Genomic DNA, 20,370 nt, shown 5'->3' on the forward strand with positions numbered 1-20,370 from the left:
TGCCAAGAAAAACCCAAATAGGGTCACAAAGAGTCAGACATGAGTGAAAAACACAACAAAAATGGCTCTTTAACAAATAAACCCAAACTCAAGCATAACAATCAATATTATCCATTATATGGACCCAACCTAATCTTCCCCAATATAAAATCTTCACTTAAATAAATTGATCTATTTAACATCACCTGAACATTATTTGCATATTCCCAACTCTCTACCTTTATTCATGCTAACCTATCTGCCAACAATGCCTGTTCCTCATTTCTACCTGGGAAAATCCTACTAAGCTTTCTAACTAAGAAATCATATTTTCCCCAGAGCTTCCACTGATCCCATCAAACACCAAAGGTGATCCGTCCTCTGAACTCCCATGGTATTCTCTATGTTTTCTATAGCACTTATCACCTCTTATCTTATATCATAGTTATTTGGGTATGGCTTTCACCTATCCTGCTAAAGTATAAACTCTTTTTTTTTTTTTTAGTGAGGCAATTGGGGTTAAGTGACTTGCCCAGGGTCACACAGCTAGTAACTGTTAAGTGTCTGAGGCCGGATTTGAACTTAGGTACTCCTGACTCCAGGGCCGGTACTCTATCCACTGTGCCACCTAGCTGCCCCTAAAGTATAAACTCTTATTTTATTTTTTAATTTTTTGAAGGGCAATGAGGGTTAAGTGACTTGCCCAGGGTCACGCAGCTAGTAAATGTCAAGTGTCTGAGGCCAGATTTGAACTCATGTCCTCCTGAATCCAGGGCCATTGCTTTACTCACTGTGCCACCTAGCTGCCCCTAAAGTATAAACTCTTAGAGAGCAGGAATTATGTTTAATATATCTCTGTCTCCCATGGTTTCCAACTCAATATCTCATACACAGTAGGTGTTCAAGGATTGTTTTCTGAATGTTCCTTATAGTGAATGCTGAATCTCCATTTGACTCCCATCATGCCCCCCAAAAGGAGGCTGCATCCTTCCAGAGCATAACTGGAAATGTGCCCAGGACTCTCTAAGTTTCAAGGGAGCAACTAGTAAATAGTAGTTTCAGTTAACTGAATAATATTCTCTTCCACTCAAAGTGTTTCTATGCCTGACATATAGTCAGGGGATGATTGATTCATCTATAAGGTTGTTTATCCATTTGCCAAGTGACAGCTATATATTTGAAAGATCTTGTAGGAATGGCATGATGACTGGCTAAACTTAGATGAAGCCGATCATACCATATTGAAGCAAGCACCTCTGGAGATAGCTATTTTGGATTTCCTTCTATAGATGTCTGGCTGAATAAACATTCCTCTTTACTGGTGCCACTTCTCAAGGCTTTAATTCCACACTAGTGAGCAGTAAGAAGAAATTGTTTTTAAGCATTAGAACCTGGGCTGTCAGAGCCTCTAGGGAGGCATTGCACGGCCCCAGTGAGTGAGGTTGCTTATTATTACTAGCATCTAGAGAAAACAGGAAGGGGCTCAGAGTTCTGCCAGAGGAAAAGAAAAGAAGATAGAAACAGAAGGGAGAGAGGAGAGGGAAGGGGAGGGGAGGAGAGGAGAGAGGATGGGAGGGGAGGCTAGGGGAGGGAAGGGGAGGGGAGGGGAGGGAAAAGAACAGCCAGACCAAAGAATAGTCATTAAAGATTGAATGTCATCTCAAAAAGAGGTCTTCAGCAGTATATCCCAGGGATCTTTGCTTAGCTGTATGCCATGCAGTATTTTTATCAATGACCTGGAAAAAGGAATAGAGGGCATGTTTATCATATTTGTAGATGCCACAAATCTGAAAGAGATAAGTAGGACACAGTATGACAGAGTCAGGATTCAAAACATCATGGTAGGTTAGAACTTGGTAGGCCAAATATCATAAGATGAAATGTGACCTCACAAGAACAAGATTGTAGGAAAAAAACTAGCTAATAATTTATCTGGGAAAAAAAGTTCTGTAGGATTTAGCAGACTGCAAGCTCAATATAAGTCAACAGTGTGATGTGTTAGCCAAAAAAAAGCTAATGTGGGTTTAAGATAAAGGAAGAGAGATATAATTTTCAGGACAAAGGTGATAATTCTGCTCTACTTGCCCACATCAAACTACATCTAGAATACTGTTTTCAGTTACAGGTGCCACATTTAAGAAGGATATTGATAAGCTGGAGAGCATCCAGAAGAGGGAAATGATAAAAGCATGCAAGGAGGAGTTAGAGCAAGGGGTCTTCACCTGGGTTATAAAGACCCAGGTCCATTTATTTTCAACCACTTCTAACTGCAATTCGGCATTTCTTTTAATTATTTAAAAACAGGATTCTGAGAAGGGGTCCATAGTATTCCTCAGACTGCCCAAAGAGAAGAGTTGGGGGAAATCTAGCTCTAACTGGTTCCCTGTATTGGAAGAGCTGGTTCAAGGATGAGGACGTATGGCCTGAAGAAGAGATGACTTGGCACAATAGGGGCATGGTAGCTTTCTTCAAGCTTTTAATGTCATGAAGAAGAGGTATCCCATGCTCATAAGTCAAAGGGTTATCTCAGAGTCACACGAGTCAGTTCAGTGGAGCCGTGTCAGGTATCTTGCCAAACACCAACTCCCTCCAGAAGAACTGAGATAAAGCCAGCTCCACGTGGACCTGACGTGACTATTCAGCACATGAACTTTCTTCTTGTAGCACAGATCTGAGGTGTGATGAAGAAATTCCCCAGATTTATCAGATGTGACAAGCACTGCCCACATCTGCTGAATTACTGGGGATAAAGTCTAAGAAAATCAGGAAAGAAAGGGAGAAACAGGGAGCAGTCGACTCAGTAAAATGGTATAGAAGAACAGGATTCTGCTTTCTCTATGTGGCTTGATATACAGAAATAGTAGGTTCCTGGCCAGAGGTGGAGTACATTTAGCAAGAATCAAAGAGAACATATTTACCTGAAGAACAGTTAACCTGCCCAAGGGAGACATAAACTTAAAGTGGAGGAGGGAGAAAACTTCTAGCACTCTATTTACTAAAAGTAGAGTAGTTGATAAATTCTTCACTTCATTTCCCAAAGGTGGTAGAAGCAGTGAAAGGAACAGGTATACTGAACTCAATTTTGACCAATTAGGAAAAAATAGTTGTCTTCCCTCTCACAAAGAAAGCTCTTTAAAAGCAGGAATTGGGTTTCTGTTTGTTTGTTTGTTTGTTTTTTGGTTTGGTTGTGATCTGATTTTTAAAATTTTGTAATAATATTTTCCCCAATTACATGTAAAATATTTTTAACATTCTTGTTTTTTTAATTTTAAGTTCCAAATTCTTTCCCTCCCTCCCCTCCCCCTTCCCTTAGCTGACAAGCAATTTTATATATGTTATACTTATACAATCATGTAAAAATATTTCCATATTAGTCATTTTGTGGGGAAAAAACTCAAACAAAAATAAAGAATTAAAAAGGAAAGTGAAAAATAGTATGCTTTGGGTCTGTGTTCAGATACCATGAGTTCTTTCTCTAGAGGCAAATAGCATTTTTTGTCATGAGTCCTTTGGGATTGTCTTTGATTATTATATTGCAATTACTGTTACTGTGTACAATGTTCTTCTGGTTCTGCTCACTTCTCTCTGAATCAGTTCATGAAAGTCTTTCCAGGTTTTTCTTTTGCCTGCTTGTCATTTCTTATAGCACAGTATTATTCCATCACAATCATATATCACAACTTGTTCAGCCATTCCCCAGTTGATGGGCATCTCCTCAGTTTCCAATTCTTCACCACCACAACAAAAGCTGCTGCAAAGACCCTCGTACAAATAGGCTCTTCCCCCTTTAAAAAAATTTCTTTAGTTTACAGACCTACTGCTGGTATTGCTGGATAAAAAGGTATGTACAGTTTTATAGCCCTTCGGGTATAGTTAAGAGCAGGGGTTCTTAACTTCATTGTATTTATGTCCTTAGCACCGAGCATAGTGCCTGGCATGTAGTAGCAGTTTAATAAATACTTCTTGATTCAAGAACCTTATAAGAGAGGCTAAAGCAAAATGCATGACTCATTTCCAATTACTAATTCATAGAGTAACTATAATGATTATCAATTCCATTCATTCTTATTTCAGTAGTGCTTTAAAGTTTGCAAAGCACTTTACCCACAACAATCTTAGGGAGTGGATAGTGTAGCAGAGTGCCCTCCACATAGTAGGCACTTAATACATGTTTATTGGTTGATTGAGTGTTAGTATCATCTTTATTTTACAGATGAGAAAACTGTGGCTCAGACATACTAAGTAGCTTGCCTGTCAACACAGAGCAGAATTTGGAGACAAGATTTGAATCCAGGGTTCCATGTCTCTTTCCACTCTATAACTCTGCCTAATTTAGTGAAGTGAATTAGAGAGCTAAATGCCTAGAAGTGTAGGCTATTTGAAAGTAGCCCATGGCACCAAGGGCTAAAACTATTTTATAGAAAAGAGATTTCTTGCCTATAAAAATAGCCAGATTGCTTTGCAAATGGGCCCGTCTACAGTAAGCAGATCATCAGCACCATTTTAAAGCACCAATTATACATGCACAAAATAAGGATTTACACAAAGTTTGGTAAACAAAAAGTGAAAAAAAACACATTTTTGTGTCAGGTTTTTTTTCCTAAATGTCCCCCAAAACTTCCTCTAGAGGTTGAGGCCTAGTCTAACACGCCTATGTCAGGTGTGTACTGGAAAATTGTAAAGTCAAGGGAATTCAGAATAGTATGAAATGGCACTACCCCAAGAACAAGAATTAATGGATTTATGTGACCTTGAAGGTAGGTCCCTTGGGGTGTTGTCCTTAGCCTTGTTCTATTGAACATTTTGATTCATGACTTGAATGAAGACATAAATGCCATGTCTATCAAATTTACAATGGCGTGAAACTGGTAGGATAGCTAACAAGCTGATGACATATTCAGAATTGAAAAAGATTGTGACAGGCTAGAATGATGGACAGAATTTAATAAGATGACATGTAATAGACATAATTGTAAAATATTATAACCGGGTTCCAAAAATCAATGGCTTAAGTCCATAATGGGGGAGAAAGGGCTAGTTAATAGTTCATGTAAAAATGACCTGGGGTGTTAGAGTAAAAATTCAATAACAGTCAACAGGATGATATGGTAGCCAAAAACAAAAATAAGCAAACAAACAAACAAAAAGAAAAACCTCATGTGATCTCAGACTGCATTAATGGCAGCCCACTATCATGAATGAAAAAGATGTTTCACTCTGACTTCAAGCCTTTTTCTACCTCTAAGGCATGTTCATTTCACTCTTTCCATCTCTGCCTATTGAAATCCTTCTTGTCCTTCAATGTCTAGAACAAATGAAGCCCTAAAACCTCTCCTGATCATCCCAATGGAAATGACTTCTTCCTATCTAGATTACTGGAACTCTTTGTTTAAACCACCTTTATGGAGGACACTTTGCCCACAAGTCAAAAAATTTGTTGAAATGAATTCATTTTGAGCACTTGCCACATATATTGTCATAATATATTTGTACAAATAGAACTCCCCGGCTGATTGTAAATAAGGATAATGTCATGTAATAGCTAGCATTTGTAGCCCTTTATAGTTTGCAAAGCACACTACATTTTCCCTCAATATTTCCTCAAGACAATCCTGTGAGGTAACTGCTATTATAATCCCCATTTTACAGATGACAAAACTAAGCCTAAGAGAGGACAAGTGATTTTCTCACGGTCCCAGAGCTATGAAGTGTCTGAGATGGGATTTGAACTCATATATTCCCGATGCCAGATTCAGTGCTCTTACCCACTGAGATATCTAGCTGCCTCATATTCTTCTTTGTAGCCTCCTTAGCACCTAGACTACCACATAGCATTTCAGGGGTAATGGGTTGAAGAGTCTTGAGATGGGAAACTTCCAGTGTGGAAACTCCTTTCTCAAATGCAGAGGAGCAAATCCTCTATAACTTATAGTCTTAGAGAATTGCCCAGGGTACTGAGAATTTACCACATAGCTAGTATGCTTAAGAGACAAAATTCGAGCTCAGGTCTTCCTGACTCCAAAGCTTACCATCTATCTGCCCACCTCAAGACTCTTACTATGTATAATGTTGTTGTTGTTGCTGCTGAGTCATTTTTAGTTGTGTCCAACTCTTCACAAACCCATTTTCTTGGCAATGATGCTGGAGTGCTTCTCCATTTCCTTCTCTAGTTCATCTTTACATATTAGGTCAAACAGGGTTAAGTGACTTGCCCAGATTCACACAGCTAGTGACTGGGACCAGATTTAAACTCTTGTAGATGAGTATTCCTGATTCCAAGACCAGTCCTCTATTCACTGTACCACCTAATTACTTAATACATATAATAGGTACTCAGAAATTTTTGTTGGGTGAATAAATGAAATCTCTCTCCAAAATCATTTTTACTGGATTATTTGTGATGATCTGACAATGAAAGACTGACACACTGATGGGGACCCTGATTCCTAAGTTCCACAATTCTCTTCCTCTCTAAGTCTGGTCTGGGGAACCTTGAGCCAAATTTCCATAAGAATCAGAGTTCTTTCTCTGGCTCTCCCCAACTCCCCCCCTCCAAAAAAAACCAGTTTTCTCCTCCTTGAAACTTATTATTCTAAAAGAACAAGTATAGGAAATTATGCTTCTTATTTCTTTTGATTAAAAGGACATAAACCATTAATATTTTCAGACTTAGTGCCCAGTTTTAGCTTACCACCTAAGATGAATTAGTTCACACTTAATCAATACAACAAAGGAGTCTTTTGTTTCCTAAATCACAGTTACAAAAAGCAAATGACTTGTTTCCACAGGCTCTAAATTGAAATGACTGAAAGAGAAAGGAAACAAAATCATATGACACCCTCCCACTGAGTTTATACATCCTCTGGCCACATTTGAAGCCCTCCAAAATATGGTTCCCATCTCCCTTTGCAGTCCTGTTTCTTATTATTCCAACCATCTTGAATTCCTCTCTCTCAATTGTAGGCAAGTCATTCTGCTAGCTTCTCCCCATACCTAGCTTTACAACTCCTCCTGTCTCTGTGCTTTTGCAAAGTTAGTCCCCCATATTGGAAATGTACTCATGCCCCATATATACCTCTTTGAATTCCTAGCTTCTTTCAAGATAGCTCAAGGGCCACCTCCTATCTGAGGCTTTTCCTAATCCTCCCATTTGTTAATTTTTTCCCTCTTTAAATTCCTTTTAATAATGTTGAATATGTATGTGTATGTGTATAAATGTGTGTATATATATACACACATGATATATACACATATATATATATATATATGTGTGGACTGTGGCCTATGGCTCTTCAAGGTGCTGATCCATGGTCGTCCTCGACTGGTGGAAGCCTACTACTACTACTACTACTAAAAGTGGATGCTATATATGTGCTAAATGCCCTCCACTATCCCCTAAAATGCAAATTTCCTGAGGGCAAGGATTGATTTAATTTTATTTTTGTATCCCCAGCACCTAGCCCAGTGCCTTGTACATAGTAAGTTCATAATTTTATTTTCTTGTGGTACTCCATACATAGCACTTGAACATCAAAGGGATTACAACTGGGAGGTTAGAAATCAGTCTACCACCTTCATATAACAGTGTCATTAAGGACACTGAAGATCAAATAAATTGACTTGCCCGAGGTTACACAGAGCTAAAATTCAAACCTAGATGTTCTGACTAAGACGAGAATACTTTAGACTTCATGGGGCAGCTAGGTGACACAATGGATAGAGCACAGGCACTGAAGTTGAGAGGACCTGAGTTCAAATCTCACTTCAGACTCTTACTAGCTGTGTGATCCCTGGGCAAGTCATTTAACCCCAATTGCCTTAAACATCCAGGGCCATCTCCAGTTGTCCTGATGTATATCTTGCCACTGGACCCAGATGGCTCTGGAGGAGAGAATGAGGTTGGTGACTTTGCACAGCCCTCCCTCACTTAAATCCAATTCAGTACAAGTCATGACTTCACCTTAATGTCATGGTCCTCTTCAAGAATGAAGGAAAAAATCCCCCCCAAAAAAACCAAAACAAAACAAAAGAATGAAGGACAAACAACAACAACAATGGCAACTTGGTAGTGCATGAATGGCTGATTGAAACCCACCTGTCTTGGTTGCCTTCATCTCCAACACTATGACCAGTTTCCACATTGAAACTATCACATGATTTGCCTAGCAGCCTTCCAGATGTACTTTCCAGATCTGATCCAAGCACCATATTTTCTGAGCAAGACAATTTCTGAATAAGGGGGAGATACTCCCTCTGGGGCACATTTGCAGAATCGAATTTGGCCATTTGCATGAACTGATTATCTTCTGAATTCAGGAGAGTAGGAAAGGAGGGAGGGAGGGAAGGATGGAAGAAGGGAGAGAGAAAAAAAATAATGAGCATTAATACCATTCTATCTGCTGTATCTTACCAAGAATTTGGGCTGCTAGAGACTTTTTGCAGAAACCTAGCTGTTTCCAAAGCTGTGTTTGCGTTTCTAAAAAAAGAAGGTGATTGTTGAATTGAGGCCATCTGTTCCCCACTATAATAGGAAAATTAAAGAATTGCCAGCATTTTGACATAGGAGGTAAAAGTTAGACAAGGTATAAGTTAAATGTACATGTGTGAATATCATCAATTTAGTTCTGAAAAAGATGTTAGAGATCATCTAAGCCAACTCCTTCATTTTTTTTTTGGTGAGGCAGTGAGGGTTAAGTGACTTGCCCAGGGCCACACAGCTAGTAAGTGTCAAGTGTCTGAGGCCAGATTTGAACTCAGGTCCTCCTGAATCCAGGGCTGGTGCTCTATATACTGCACCACCTAGCTGCCCCTCAACTCCTTCATTTTAAGTGAGGAAACTGAGACCCAGAGAGATAAAGCAACTTTTCCATCAGTGACATGGTTAGTAAGTAGTAAAACGAGAATTTGGACCAAGATCATCTGATTCTAATTCTAGTGCTCTTCCCTCCACAAAATAGTGCCTGATAAAGAGGTAATCAATTGTGTATGTTTGCGTGTGTGTGTGTGTGCATGTGTGTGCAACCAAAAAAAAAAACTATCTTCTCAGGTGGCTGTAGTTATATGTCCATTTAGTTTGACAGCGAGGCTGTAATATGCATCTATTGAAAGAAAGGGCAGCCAAGTTTAGTCCAGGAGATATGCAAAAATAAAAGACATAGCCTTTGATGCAAGAGGTCAACAACTAAATTTGTTCAGCCAAGTACTGGTTATTCTTTGGGTATAGTTGGATTACAAAGAATAAAATCAGTCACTGTTGGTAAGAAACAATGATGGAGAAATATGGTGAATTTCAACTTCACTTAAGGACATTTGTCCATGAAGAGAATCTGGATTTTTAACTTTATGTTCATTGATTTACTTGGGTTCAGAGCTAAAGTTTTCTAAAGGCATGTGCCTTTTCTATTTTTTAATCAACAAATATTTATTAAGGCCCTACTATGTGCCAAGCACTGTGTTAGGTACTGGAGATACATAAACAAAACTCTTTTACCAATCATCTCTCATTTAAATTTAGCACAAACATAGCAAACAGGTTCAACTCTTCCAATGCAGATAATTCCAGAGATGATGAAGTTTTGTTCAAGTCATATAATGATATATTTGAGTAAAACATCTGCCTGGCTTCTTATTGCAACATGTGTTTTGTTTGGTCAAATAGTTATATGAATCTGAAACGGTTTCCCTAAGTTTATCCTACCCCCAAAAGGTCACAAGGAAGGTACCTTATGATGAATTTCAATAAACATCTATTAAGCACCTACTATTTGCAAGGCATACATCCTTTTCTTCACCTCCTACAGGTGAATATTTTCCAGTGTTCTGCCCATACCCCTCTTGGTTCTATATACTCTCTCCCTTGACAATCTCATCAACACCAATGGCTCCACTTCTATGTAAATAACATTCAGCTCTGTTCTAACATCTAGTCCTAACATCTTTGCTTAACTCTAATTCTGCATTTGAGCTCCAGTCCTGCATTTCCAACTACTTGGTGGTCATCTAGTTGTCCTAAATACACTCCAATATCAACGTGTCCATGATTTAACATCATTTCTCCATCCCAAATCATCTCCATTCATCACCACCAACTCCTTCCCAATCCTTTCTCCCATATCTAATTGGTCACCAATGTGTATATTTTTCTTTTTAAATATCTCTTACATCTCTCGTGTCCACTCTGTTTTGACTGAAGCATACATAGACAATATGGTCTAACCCTGTCATTTTTATGAATGAGAAAACTGAGGCTTAAAGAGGTTATACAACTTGTTCAAGAACACAGAAGTAAGAAGCATCAAAATAGGGATTCCAGTTTAGTTCTTTGGAGTCTCGGTTCAATCTATCCACTCTACCATATTTCTTCACATGCTGTGTGAAAGGATTTGGCTGAAATTTAGCTTCAGCTAAAGGAAGTTCAATTACATTGAGAGAAGACCTATTTTTGTTTAGCTTTGTTTTCCATCAAAAAAACCCACAAATCATCACCTAACATGCAGTTGTTCATTTCTATCTTAATGCCCCATTCCCCTAATACTCTGTCACATGGCCTGGTTTTGAGAACCCTTAATAATCTTCTTTGAGAAAGTATAAGTTAATTATTGTGGAATAAAGCATCTGAAAATCCTCTACAGAGAAAAGGCTGGTTAATCTCCCTAAAATACAACTTTCATCATGTTACTCTTTGCTCATAAACCTCTAGTGGCCCCCTACTGCCTTTAGAATAAAGGTTAAACTCCATCATATATTCAAGTACTTTCAGAATCTGGCCCCAACCTTTTGTATTCGTATCTAAATAACCCTATTTAATTCAACAAACACTTACTGATAAATAAATTTATATCATATTATGTATACATATATATATAGACACACGTGCACATTTATATATATATATGTGTGTCTATATATATATGAACATATGTATGGACACAAACACATAAATGCAAGGTACTATGTTTCCTGCTGAGAAGACAAAAATAAGAAAACAAAAACAGGGGCAGCTAAGTGGCACAGTGGATAGAACACCAGTCCTAGATTCAGGAGGACCTGAGTTCAAATCTGGCCTCAGACACTTGATACTTACTAGCTGTGTGACCCTGGGAAAGTCACTTAAACCCAATTGCCTAAAAAAAAAAAAGAAAAGAAAAGAAAAGCAGTTCTTGACCTCAAGGAGCTTATATTCTATCAGAGTAATAAAACATGTACATGTGGAGAAAACACGTACACAGCAACATGTAATGCAAGGAAATTTGGGGAAAGGGAGACAACTAGCATCTGGGGTATGGGAGTGCATAGGAGAAGGTTTCACAGGGTCCCTAGTACATGAAATGAACCTTGAAAGAAGAGAGGGAATTCTGAAATGCATAGATGGGAAGGGAGCACATTCCAGGCATGGCAGGTGGGTGGTCCACTGCAGAGGTTGTAGATGGAATATTGAATTCTTGGGAAAATTAGTAATCCAGTTTGACTATTATGTGGAGTTTGTGAATTGAAAACATTTGAAATAAATCTGGAAAGGTAAATTGGAGTCACATTATAAAGAGCCTTCAATATCACTCCAAGTTGTTTGTAGTTTATCCCCCTCTACATCCCTATACAAACCCTCTGTTCCAGCAAAAACTGGTGTAATCCTTTGGTCCAGAGCATTTAAACAGAATATGTTATAGTGGGAAAAGCATTTAATATTTTTTCCATGACAGAGTACAATAAAAAAGACAATTACACATGAAACTACAAATCTATTATGCACAACTTGCTATTCCTTTTAAGCATATAATAAAGTTACTATGTCAATTTCTTTTTTTTTCTTTTCTTCCTTCCCTCCTCACCACCCCTCCCAGATGCCTACCATTAGATACAAATAGGTACATATATGTAAAATTATTCTATACATACTTCTAATTATCAATTCTTTCTCTGGATGCAAATAGTCTTTCTTCATATGTTCTTTAGAGTTAATTGGGATATTTATAATAATCAAAATTGCTTATTTGCTCAAAATCATTCTTAAAACAATATTGCTGTTGCTACATGCAATATTCTCTTGGTTCTACTCATTTCACTCTTCATTATTTCACACAAATCTTTCTGTTTTTCCAAGATCATTGAGCTCTTCATTTCTTGGAATACTACTGTGCTGTAAGAGCACTAAATTTTAAATCCTCTATCTGCTGCCACCTTCTACATGTGTGATCTCATGAAACTTGCTCTCCTTCTTTGGGCCTCAATTTGATCATCATAAAAATAAAGCACTGCTAAATATATATTCAAGAAGGTAAAATTGGCGAGAAGATCCTATCCTATGCATGCCAAAATATTCACAGCAGCACTTTTTTGAAGTAACAAAGAAATGTAGATGCTCATTAATCTGGGAAATGAATAACATGGTTGTTACCCTTTTGTGTCTCACAGACCACTTTGGCAGGCTGGCAAATCTGAATGATATTTTTTAATGTATGGAATAAAATACAAAGGAAACCAAAGGTTAGTGAAAATAAATAGGTATTTTTTCCTTATCCAAGTTCACAGACTTTCTGACATCTATTTACTTCTTAGGTCCATTGGAACTATGTTTAAAACTCTTGGGCTGATGGTATCACATGATATGAAAAATGATGAATATTCAAATTCAGAGAAGCATGGGAAGATTTTTATAAACTAATGCAGAGTGAAGTAATCCAAAACAGGAAAACATTATACACAATCATTATGAATGTATAAATGGAAAGAGCAAAAAAGGAAAAAAAATGAATCCTGTTTAATTATAATGGCTGAGATTGGTCCAAGAGAATAGATTAGAAAATAGGCCTCCTGGGGCAGCTACGTAGCACAGTGGATAGAGTACTGGCCCTGGAGTCAGGAGGACCTGAGTTCAAATCCAGTCTCAGACACTTAACACTTACTAGCTGTGTGACCCCGGGCAAGTCGCTTAACCCCAATTGCCTCACAACAAAAAAAAAAAAAAAAGGCCTCCACCTTTTCTTTGCAGACGTGGGGGACTCGGGGTATGGAACATTATATAAATTTACATACTTGGTTGATCATAGGAGATTGAATTGTACCAGTTAGCATTTTTTGACACATTGTTTGCAAAACATTTTTAAAATATCATCTCATTTCATCCTCATAACAACCCTAAGAGGTAGGCGTTATTATTTATACCCATTTTACTGATGAGTAAGCTGAGGCAAACAGAGGTTAAGAGACCTGCCAAGGTCACTTACATATTCAAGTAAGTGGTCAGAAGGAATGGAGTTATATAAATAGGAAGAGAAAGAAAAAAAAAGAGAGAAAGGTTTTAACTGAGGTTTTCCTAACTCTGATACCTCTAATTGGAATGTTGACCTGTTTTTTTTAATATAAATAAAATGAGGTTGGACAAGATGATATCTAAGTTGTTTTTTCTAAAGTTCAAAAGCCTTTATCTTGCTTTTCACCACCTCTACTCCTTTCTCAGACTATTTTCCTAATGAAAAATAATGTCGCATTTCTATAGTGCTTTAAGGTTAACAAGGCACAGACCTTTCAACAACCCTACAAAGTAGTCAATGGAAGACTTACTATCCCCATTTTGTTGAAGAGGGGAAAGGTTCAGAGACACAAAGTGACTTGCTAAGGGTCTTACAGTTGATAATAAGGGATGATGATAGATCTGCGGAACACTAGAAGTCGATCCAAAATGCTAGTGATTGATTCATTTACACGCAGAACCATGAGGATGTCATATTAGAAGTATTTTCCATAGAACTGTGACTATGGCATTACTCACCTGATAAAACTTGGGAAAACTGCCCAGAGCTCATCTGCGCATTAAATCTGTGCTGGTCAGAGCAGAGGTCCAGCAAATATTTACATGTCTTGGCAGTGTCAGTAATGAAAGTGTGTTTCTTACCACTGATGGTGCTTTCAATGGTGAATTTCTTTCTCTAAAGAAAGAAAAACTAAAGATTCTTACACAGTGATTTATCCACATTCAATTCACTTTCTACTAGCTTTCTCGTTTCATCTAGCACAGGTTCATGAGGAGTGTCTAACTATCTTCACAACCATCCCTCCAGGACCAGGACAAATGGTCCTGAGCCTGGAAACTTCATTCAGTCAATGTGCCCAAGGCTGTCTCTCCACTCATGTAAGCAGCAGGTCTGAATCTCTGATGTAAAGTTGAGCCAGGATGAACTGAACTGACTTAATTTTCCTTCAATCCAATTTGCTCATAGTCATTTAAGCATAGCTAATAGCAATCCCCAGGGAAGAGAAGAAGCCCACTGATCTGGCACTTGAGCAGTAGGTTCAGGGAACAGAGAAACCCAGAATGAAAACAAGCAGAGAGAGGAAGCGGTAAACGCAATAGCAAGCAGACTAAGCAAGTTAGGTAAATTGAAAAGAATACTGACCTTAAAAAGAAATTTAAAGAAAAAAAAAAAAGGAATCCTGATCTTAATGTCTAGGATAATGTAGTTCCCTGAGGAGCAGTACTGTATCATCTTTTTCTTTTATATATACTTAGCACTGAGCAAAATTCCTGGCACATACTAGGTGCTTAATGAATGTTTATTGTTTTGGTGCTAGGAAAGTATGGGTTTGAATCTTAATACTACACTTGTTAGCTGTGGACCATAAACTCTCTGAACTCTAGTTTCCCCAGAAAAAGTATTTCTCTCTTAAATTAATAGCTTGTTATTGAATAAAGACCAAAGTTTTTCCTCTTTTCTGCTTCCTCATCCAGAAATCAACCAGTGTGGGAAATCTTGCTCAAAGACTTACACAGGGGGCAGCTAGGTGGCTCAGTGGATAAAGCACTGACCTTGGATTCAGGAGGACCTGAGTTCAAATCCAGCCTCAGACACTTGACACTTACTAGCTGTGTGACCCTGGGCAAGTCACTTAACCCTCATTGCCTTGCCAAAAAAAAAAAAAAAAGAAGAAAAGAAAGAAAGAAAAAAGACTTACCCAGGTTAAGATCTAATCAAAGACAGAAAAGAAATTCTAAATTTAGATAAATGGGGGAATTCTTATTCATTGTATTACTCAGACAGGTCTGGGAAAATATGAATTCTCCCTTTTGTCAGACAATGGACATGGAAATTGAAAAATCTCTTTGACCAAGATTTGGGTGCTCAGGATCACCTACCCCAAGACCCTTGGTCAAATATGACCTAGCCCCTCATTATAATATTCATTCTCTCATTAATTGTTAATCAATCAAAGCTTATTGCCACCCTCATGAACATCTACTCTTGCAAGGTAAGTGTTGAGTGACTTCCATGAGGATCTTTGGCCACTGACCTCTGTTATTAATAACAGGCTAGCATCATCATCATCATTATTTTGTGAGGCAATTGGGGTTAAGTGACTTGCCCAGGGTCACACAGCTAATAATTGTTAAGTGTCTGAAGCCGGATTTGAACTCAAGTCCTCCTGAATCCAGGGCCAGTGCTCTATCCACTGCGCCACCTAGCTGCCCCACATGCTAGCATTATTAATAAAAATGACTAATTACCCAGAAACTGCGTGTCTTGAACTTTGTAAATATCACACATGAAATAGGAATGATAAGGATGGTAGTATCTATTTCACAGGGTTGTTGTAATGCTCAAAGTATATAAATACAATGATAACTGACATTTATAAATCAAGCTTTAAAGTTTAAGAGCATACGACACACTTGGGAAATGATCGTTATAATTAGAAGAGCCCAAAGCTTTCCTGCACAACTGAGGCACGACATATCTCATTTGAGCTTTACAGTAATTCTAAGAGCTAGGGACTATAGGTATTATTATTATGCCCATTTTACAAATATGAAAATTGAAGCTCACAGAAATTCACAAGATTCTAGATTTGGAGCTAAAATAGGCCTTAGAGGTAATTGAGTCCAACCCCCTCATTTTACAAATAAACAAACTGAGGGGCACAGAAATCAAATAAATTGCCCACGGTCACACAGCTCAAAATTGTGGGATTTTAATCTAAGTCTTCCTTATGCCAAGCCAAGCATACTATCCACTATGCCATGCTGCTATGGTTAAAGAATATGATTAAAGAATAAAGAAGAGGAGGGGAAGCAGGAAAAAGAAGAGAAATAATGAGGAAGAGGAGGAGGAAGGAAGGAGGAAGGGAAAGAGAGTTTCAGCAATTCATTGCAGTCCTGCAGAAAGGAAGATAGACTAAATACATATTTGAACAAGTCACAGCCCATAAGTGTTGATAAAACCCTTCTTGGACAATAATTCCCATGAAAGCTGAAATACCAAAGCCAGATGTGGTATCCTTTAATACTAATGGGGATACAAGAAGACTGAAATATGAAGCCTGAAAAATGGTAGAATAGGCCGGAATACCCAGTCTAGACTATCTGCCCACCAGTGTCAACACTGATGGATTCCCAGAGTTAAGAGAGCCTTCCTAGAAGGGAAACCTAATCCTCCAGGTATTGAAATGCCAGCATTCCCCAGAGTATGTAATATAGAAAAATGGCACACATAAGGTTTGGTCTCTTCAAGGTTATGCTTTCCATTCTTTCTATGAAGTAGCAAGCAACAAAAGGAGGAAATGCTAATGGTTTGTAGTCCCTAAATTGGACTGACCTGGGTGGAAATTTTTCCCATTTCTCTCCACTGGAAACGTAAACTTGCAATTCTACAATTGTTTTTTACTTCATAAACAATTATGCCTTTGGCACAAATCCCCAAGGTCATCTCTGCTTCTGGCATTTTCTTCTCTTGGAAGACTCGATAGAAGAACACACCATATTCTGGAAGCTTCTGGGTCAGCTAAGAAGACAGAAATGGCTGGTTTAGTAGCACAAAATTGAACCAATTAATAGATATTTACTTAGTTCTTCCTATTGTGTTCAACACTGTGCTACACTGTGGATAGGAAGTGGGGGAGAAGAATTCAAAGATGTAGAAAACAAACCCCTTCCTTTATCTTTAAATAAGAATAAAGATGCATGCACCTTGTCACCTATCCAGTCTCTCTGTGGAGTCCTCTCAATCTGCCTATAGAAACGTGTGGGTCTTCCAAATCCTAAAATGAAGACTTCTCTTTCTGTCATTCCATTCTAACTACTATCTCATCCAACTTCTCTACACTCTAACCAAACCTCTTAAAAACCTAGACTACAGCTGATACCATCACTTTCTCACTCTCTTCTCAAGCCCTTGCCATTTGGCTTCTGTTCTCACCACCAACTACTCCCTGTAGAGTCATCAGTGTCCTCCTAATCATTGAATTCAGTCACCTTTTCCAGTTCATACCTTTCCCAATCCTTATCCTTCCTGACTATTATTCTGACCTAACAGTTTAGATAATCCTCTCCTTATAAATAGTCTCTCCTCTCTTGGCTTCAGAGATACCCCATTCTCCTCCTACTTCTCTAAATGGTCCCTTTTTTCTACACTGGCTCCTCTTCCTCTTTTCATATCCTTAGAACAAGTGGACTTGGAGGTTCTTTGGCTCTCCTTTCCTTTCTCTCCACACTTTCTCCATGGGCAAGCTTGTCATATTCCATGGCTTCGACTATTACCTCTATGTGAATGACTTCCACATCTTTCTCTCTAGCTCTGATCTCAAAAAAAAAAAAAAACCCAAACATCTTTAGCTTCCTACAATAATCTCCATCTTTACACTTTGAACTCAACATGTCCAAAATTGAGCCTACTGCCCTCGTTCAGTCTGTTCCCCTTTTGATTTCATTATTTCTCCTAGTGTAAACAGTATTCAAAAGTGCTTTGCAAACTTTAAAGCACCAGGAAATGCTAGCTCTTAGGACTATGGAACAAAGGCATTTATTAAGCACTCACCGTGTGCCAGGCACTGGGCTAAGCATTTTACAAATATTATCTCATTTGATCTTCACATTATGATCCCCATTTTTATGGTTGAAGAAATAGGGCAGAAAGAGGTTAAATGACTTGTCCAGGGTTACACTAACAGCAAGTATCTGAGGCTGGGTTTGAACTCATCACTTGGCTTAAAACACTCTAATAACTCTTGATTGTTTACCAAGTAAAGGTCCAACTCTCTAGTCTGGCACTTAAGGCCCTTTGTGGTTTTGTGCCACTCTGTTTCTGGTTCTAAATCATGTCACTTTTGTCCATGTACCTTTTTATTGATAAATGGGAATATCAATCATCTGCTATATGTGTTTTCACTTTCCTACTTTTATGACTATGTTTAGAGTGTTTCCTATGTCTCCAGTACTTTTTAAATTCCTACTTATCCTTTAAAGCCCAAGTCACATATCACTTAAGTACCACATCTTAGGTAGGACACTGATAAGCTGAAGAGGGTTTAGAAGAAGATGACCATGCCATGATGGGGAATACACTGGCCATATGTCTCCATTGGAGTATCTGAGGAACCTGATAAACAGAAGACTGAGGGCAGTGGAATTGAACATGACAATGGTCTTCAAATATGTGAAGGGGTTGACAAGGTGAAGCATAGAGAGCACAGAGCAAGCCTAGGATAACAAACAGAAACTTCAAAGGGGCAAAATTTAGGCTTTAAATTAGGAAATAGGGGCAGCTAGGTGGCGCAGTGGATAGAGCACCAGCCCTGGAGTCAGGAGGACTTGAGTTAAAATCTGGCCTCAGACACTTGACACTTACTGGCTGTGTGACCTTGGGCAAGTCACGTAACCCCAATTGCCTCACCAAAAGCAAAAACGACAACAACAACAACAAAAATAAATTAGGAAAAAATATTCTACTAATTAGAGCTATCCCAAAATAGAATGGCATTCCTCACTCACTGGGGACATTCAAGCAGAAGCTAAAGACCACTTCAGGGGCATTTTTTGAGAGAATTCTTCTTTCATGCATGGCTTGAACTAGAAAAGTCATTTCCAAATTATTTTGACCATGTGTCACTACCCCTAAGAAAAAAATCGAGCACAAACCTCCAAGATAAGTATATTTACTCAATTCTAAGTTATACAGATGTAATAGTATATACTAATAGTTGTGTAAATTAATTATTTGTAAAACACACAAAATAGATGAAACACTGATCCTAGAAGTCATTAGGGAGCCACTGGTATTTATTGAGTTGGAAACTGACATGGTGATATTTGCATTTTGGAGAAAAATACTTTGGCAGTTGTGTGGAAGATGAATTGGAAAGCAGAGAAACTCGAAGCAGTTAGTCCAACTAGGAGGCCACTGTTAATACTTAAGGCATGAGGTAATGAGGAAGCAGGGTGGTGGCTGGGTGAATAGAGAGGAAACGAATACAAGAGATAATGTGAAGGTAGAAATGACAAGATTTGGTGACTAATTAGAGACATGAGGTAGAAGAATGGAAAATGACATTGAGGCTGTAAACTTGGGTATGTAGAAGAATGGTGGCACCCTTGATAATAATGGGGAAGTTTGAGAAAGGACTGTGTTGAGGGAGGTGAAGATAATACAGTAAGATTCATAATGAGAATGTATAACCTCTATCTGGTTGCCACCTCAAGATGGGGGAAGGGGAGGGAGGGAATGAGATAGGGATAGAATTTGGAACTCAAATTTTAAATAAATAAAAATTAAAAGACCCACTTCTGTTCCAGAAAAAAAAAAAAAGAAAAAAGTTTCATAATGAGAATGGCTGCTCATCCTGTACAACTCACTCTGTCTTACCCAAAATTAAAAGGGGGTGATTAAGAGACAAGAAGTAGGTATACTAGGGAGAAGGGAGCTCCTATTGGCTCACATGCAGCTGCTATTATGATCAATTAGATTATAACTTCCCAGAGAGACCACCCTTTATCTCAGAAATGGAAGATTGGGACCTTGCACAAAAGGAAGGGTTGGAAAGGAGGTGTGTTGAATTTATGTTATTGTATGGGACACAAGTCCCACTGTGGTAAAATAATGGAATTTGGCAGACTGATTGGAATGGGCCATACCTCGCCTATCCTGACTGATGTATGCTGCTGACTTCAGCAGGAGAAACCACTCTCCAATCAAGTTTGAAGGGCCTCCCCTTTTAGGGGAGAGAGAGTAAACGCTTGCTGAGGGGAGCTCACTCTCTTTCCGGTAGGTGAGCTCAGGGAGCGGATGAGAGAGGTGTTTGTCCTGTGGGCCCTGGCTGCATAGCTATTTCCCATTTAAACTATGGACCCCAAGTGCTGAGTTAATAAAACAAGCTGGCTCTTTAAATTAGCTGAGCTGGAAGTGAGTTTGAGGATTGTATAGGCTTTTGTTAGAGTTAGGGGGAATTATCCATTTTTTCCCTATTCCCTTGTCTTTGATTTTATTAACTTCACCTTTACTGTGTATTTTATTCCCATTAATAAAACCTGATTTGTTTGTGGAAAAGAGGCTGTTAAACTCCTTTCTTATTGGCCTGAGAAATATATCTAAAAAGGTAGTTCGGAGGGGAGGAAGTTCTGGATCTAGA

At 38.4% G+C, this 20,370-nt stretch overlaps 1 protein-coding gene across 1 annotated transcript in view; it reads right to left on the reverse strand.

The window, feature by feature from the left end:
- Positions 1-20,370, reverse strand: part of FRMPD2 (FERM and PDZ domain containing 2) — a 315,586-nt gene that overhangs the window by 224,055 nt on the left and 71,161 nt on the right. The window contains exons 14-16 of the mRNA XM_043980068.1: positions 16,566-16,751; positions 13,748-13,904; positions 8,075-8,285 (exon numbers count right to left, since the gene is read on the reverse strand). Coding sequence (XP_043836003.1) covers positions 8,075-8,285; positions 13,748-13,904; positions 16,566-16,751 — 554 coding nt within the window. The remainder of the gene's footprint in view (positions 1-8,074; positions 8,286-13,747; positions 13,905-16,565; positions 16,752-20,370) is intronic.

Source organism: Dromiciops gliroides, chromosome 2, assembly GCF_019393635.1.
Source record: "Dromiciops gliroides isolate mDroGli1 chromosome 2, mDroGli1.pri, whole genome shotgun sequence".
Taxonomy (NCBI): Eukaryota; Metazoa; Chordata; class Mammalia; order Microbiotheria; family Microbiotheriidae; genus Dromiciops; species Dromiciops gliroides.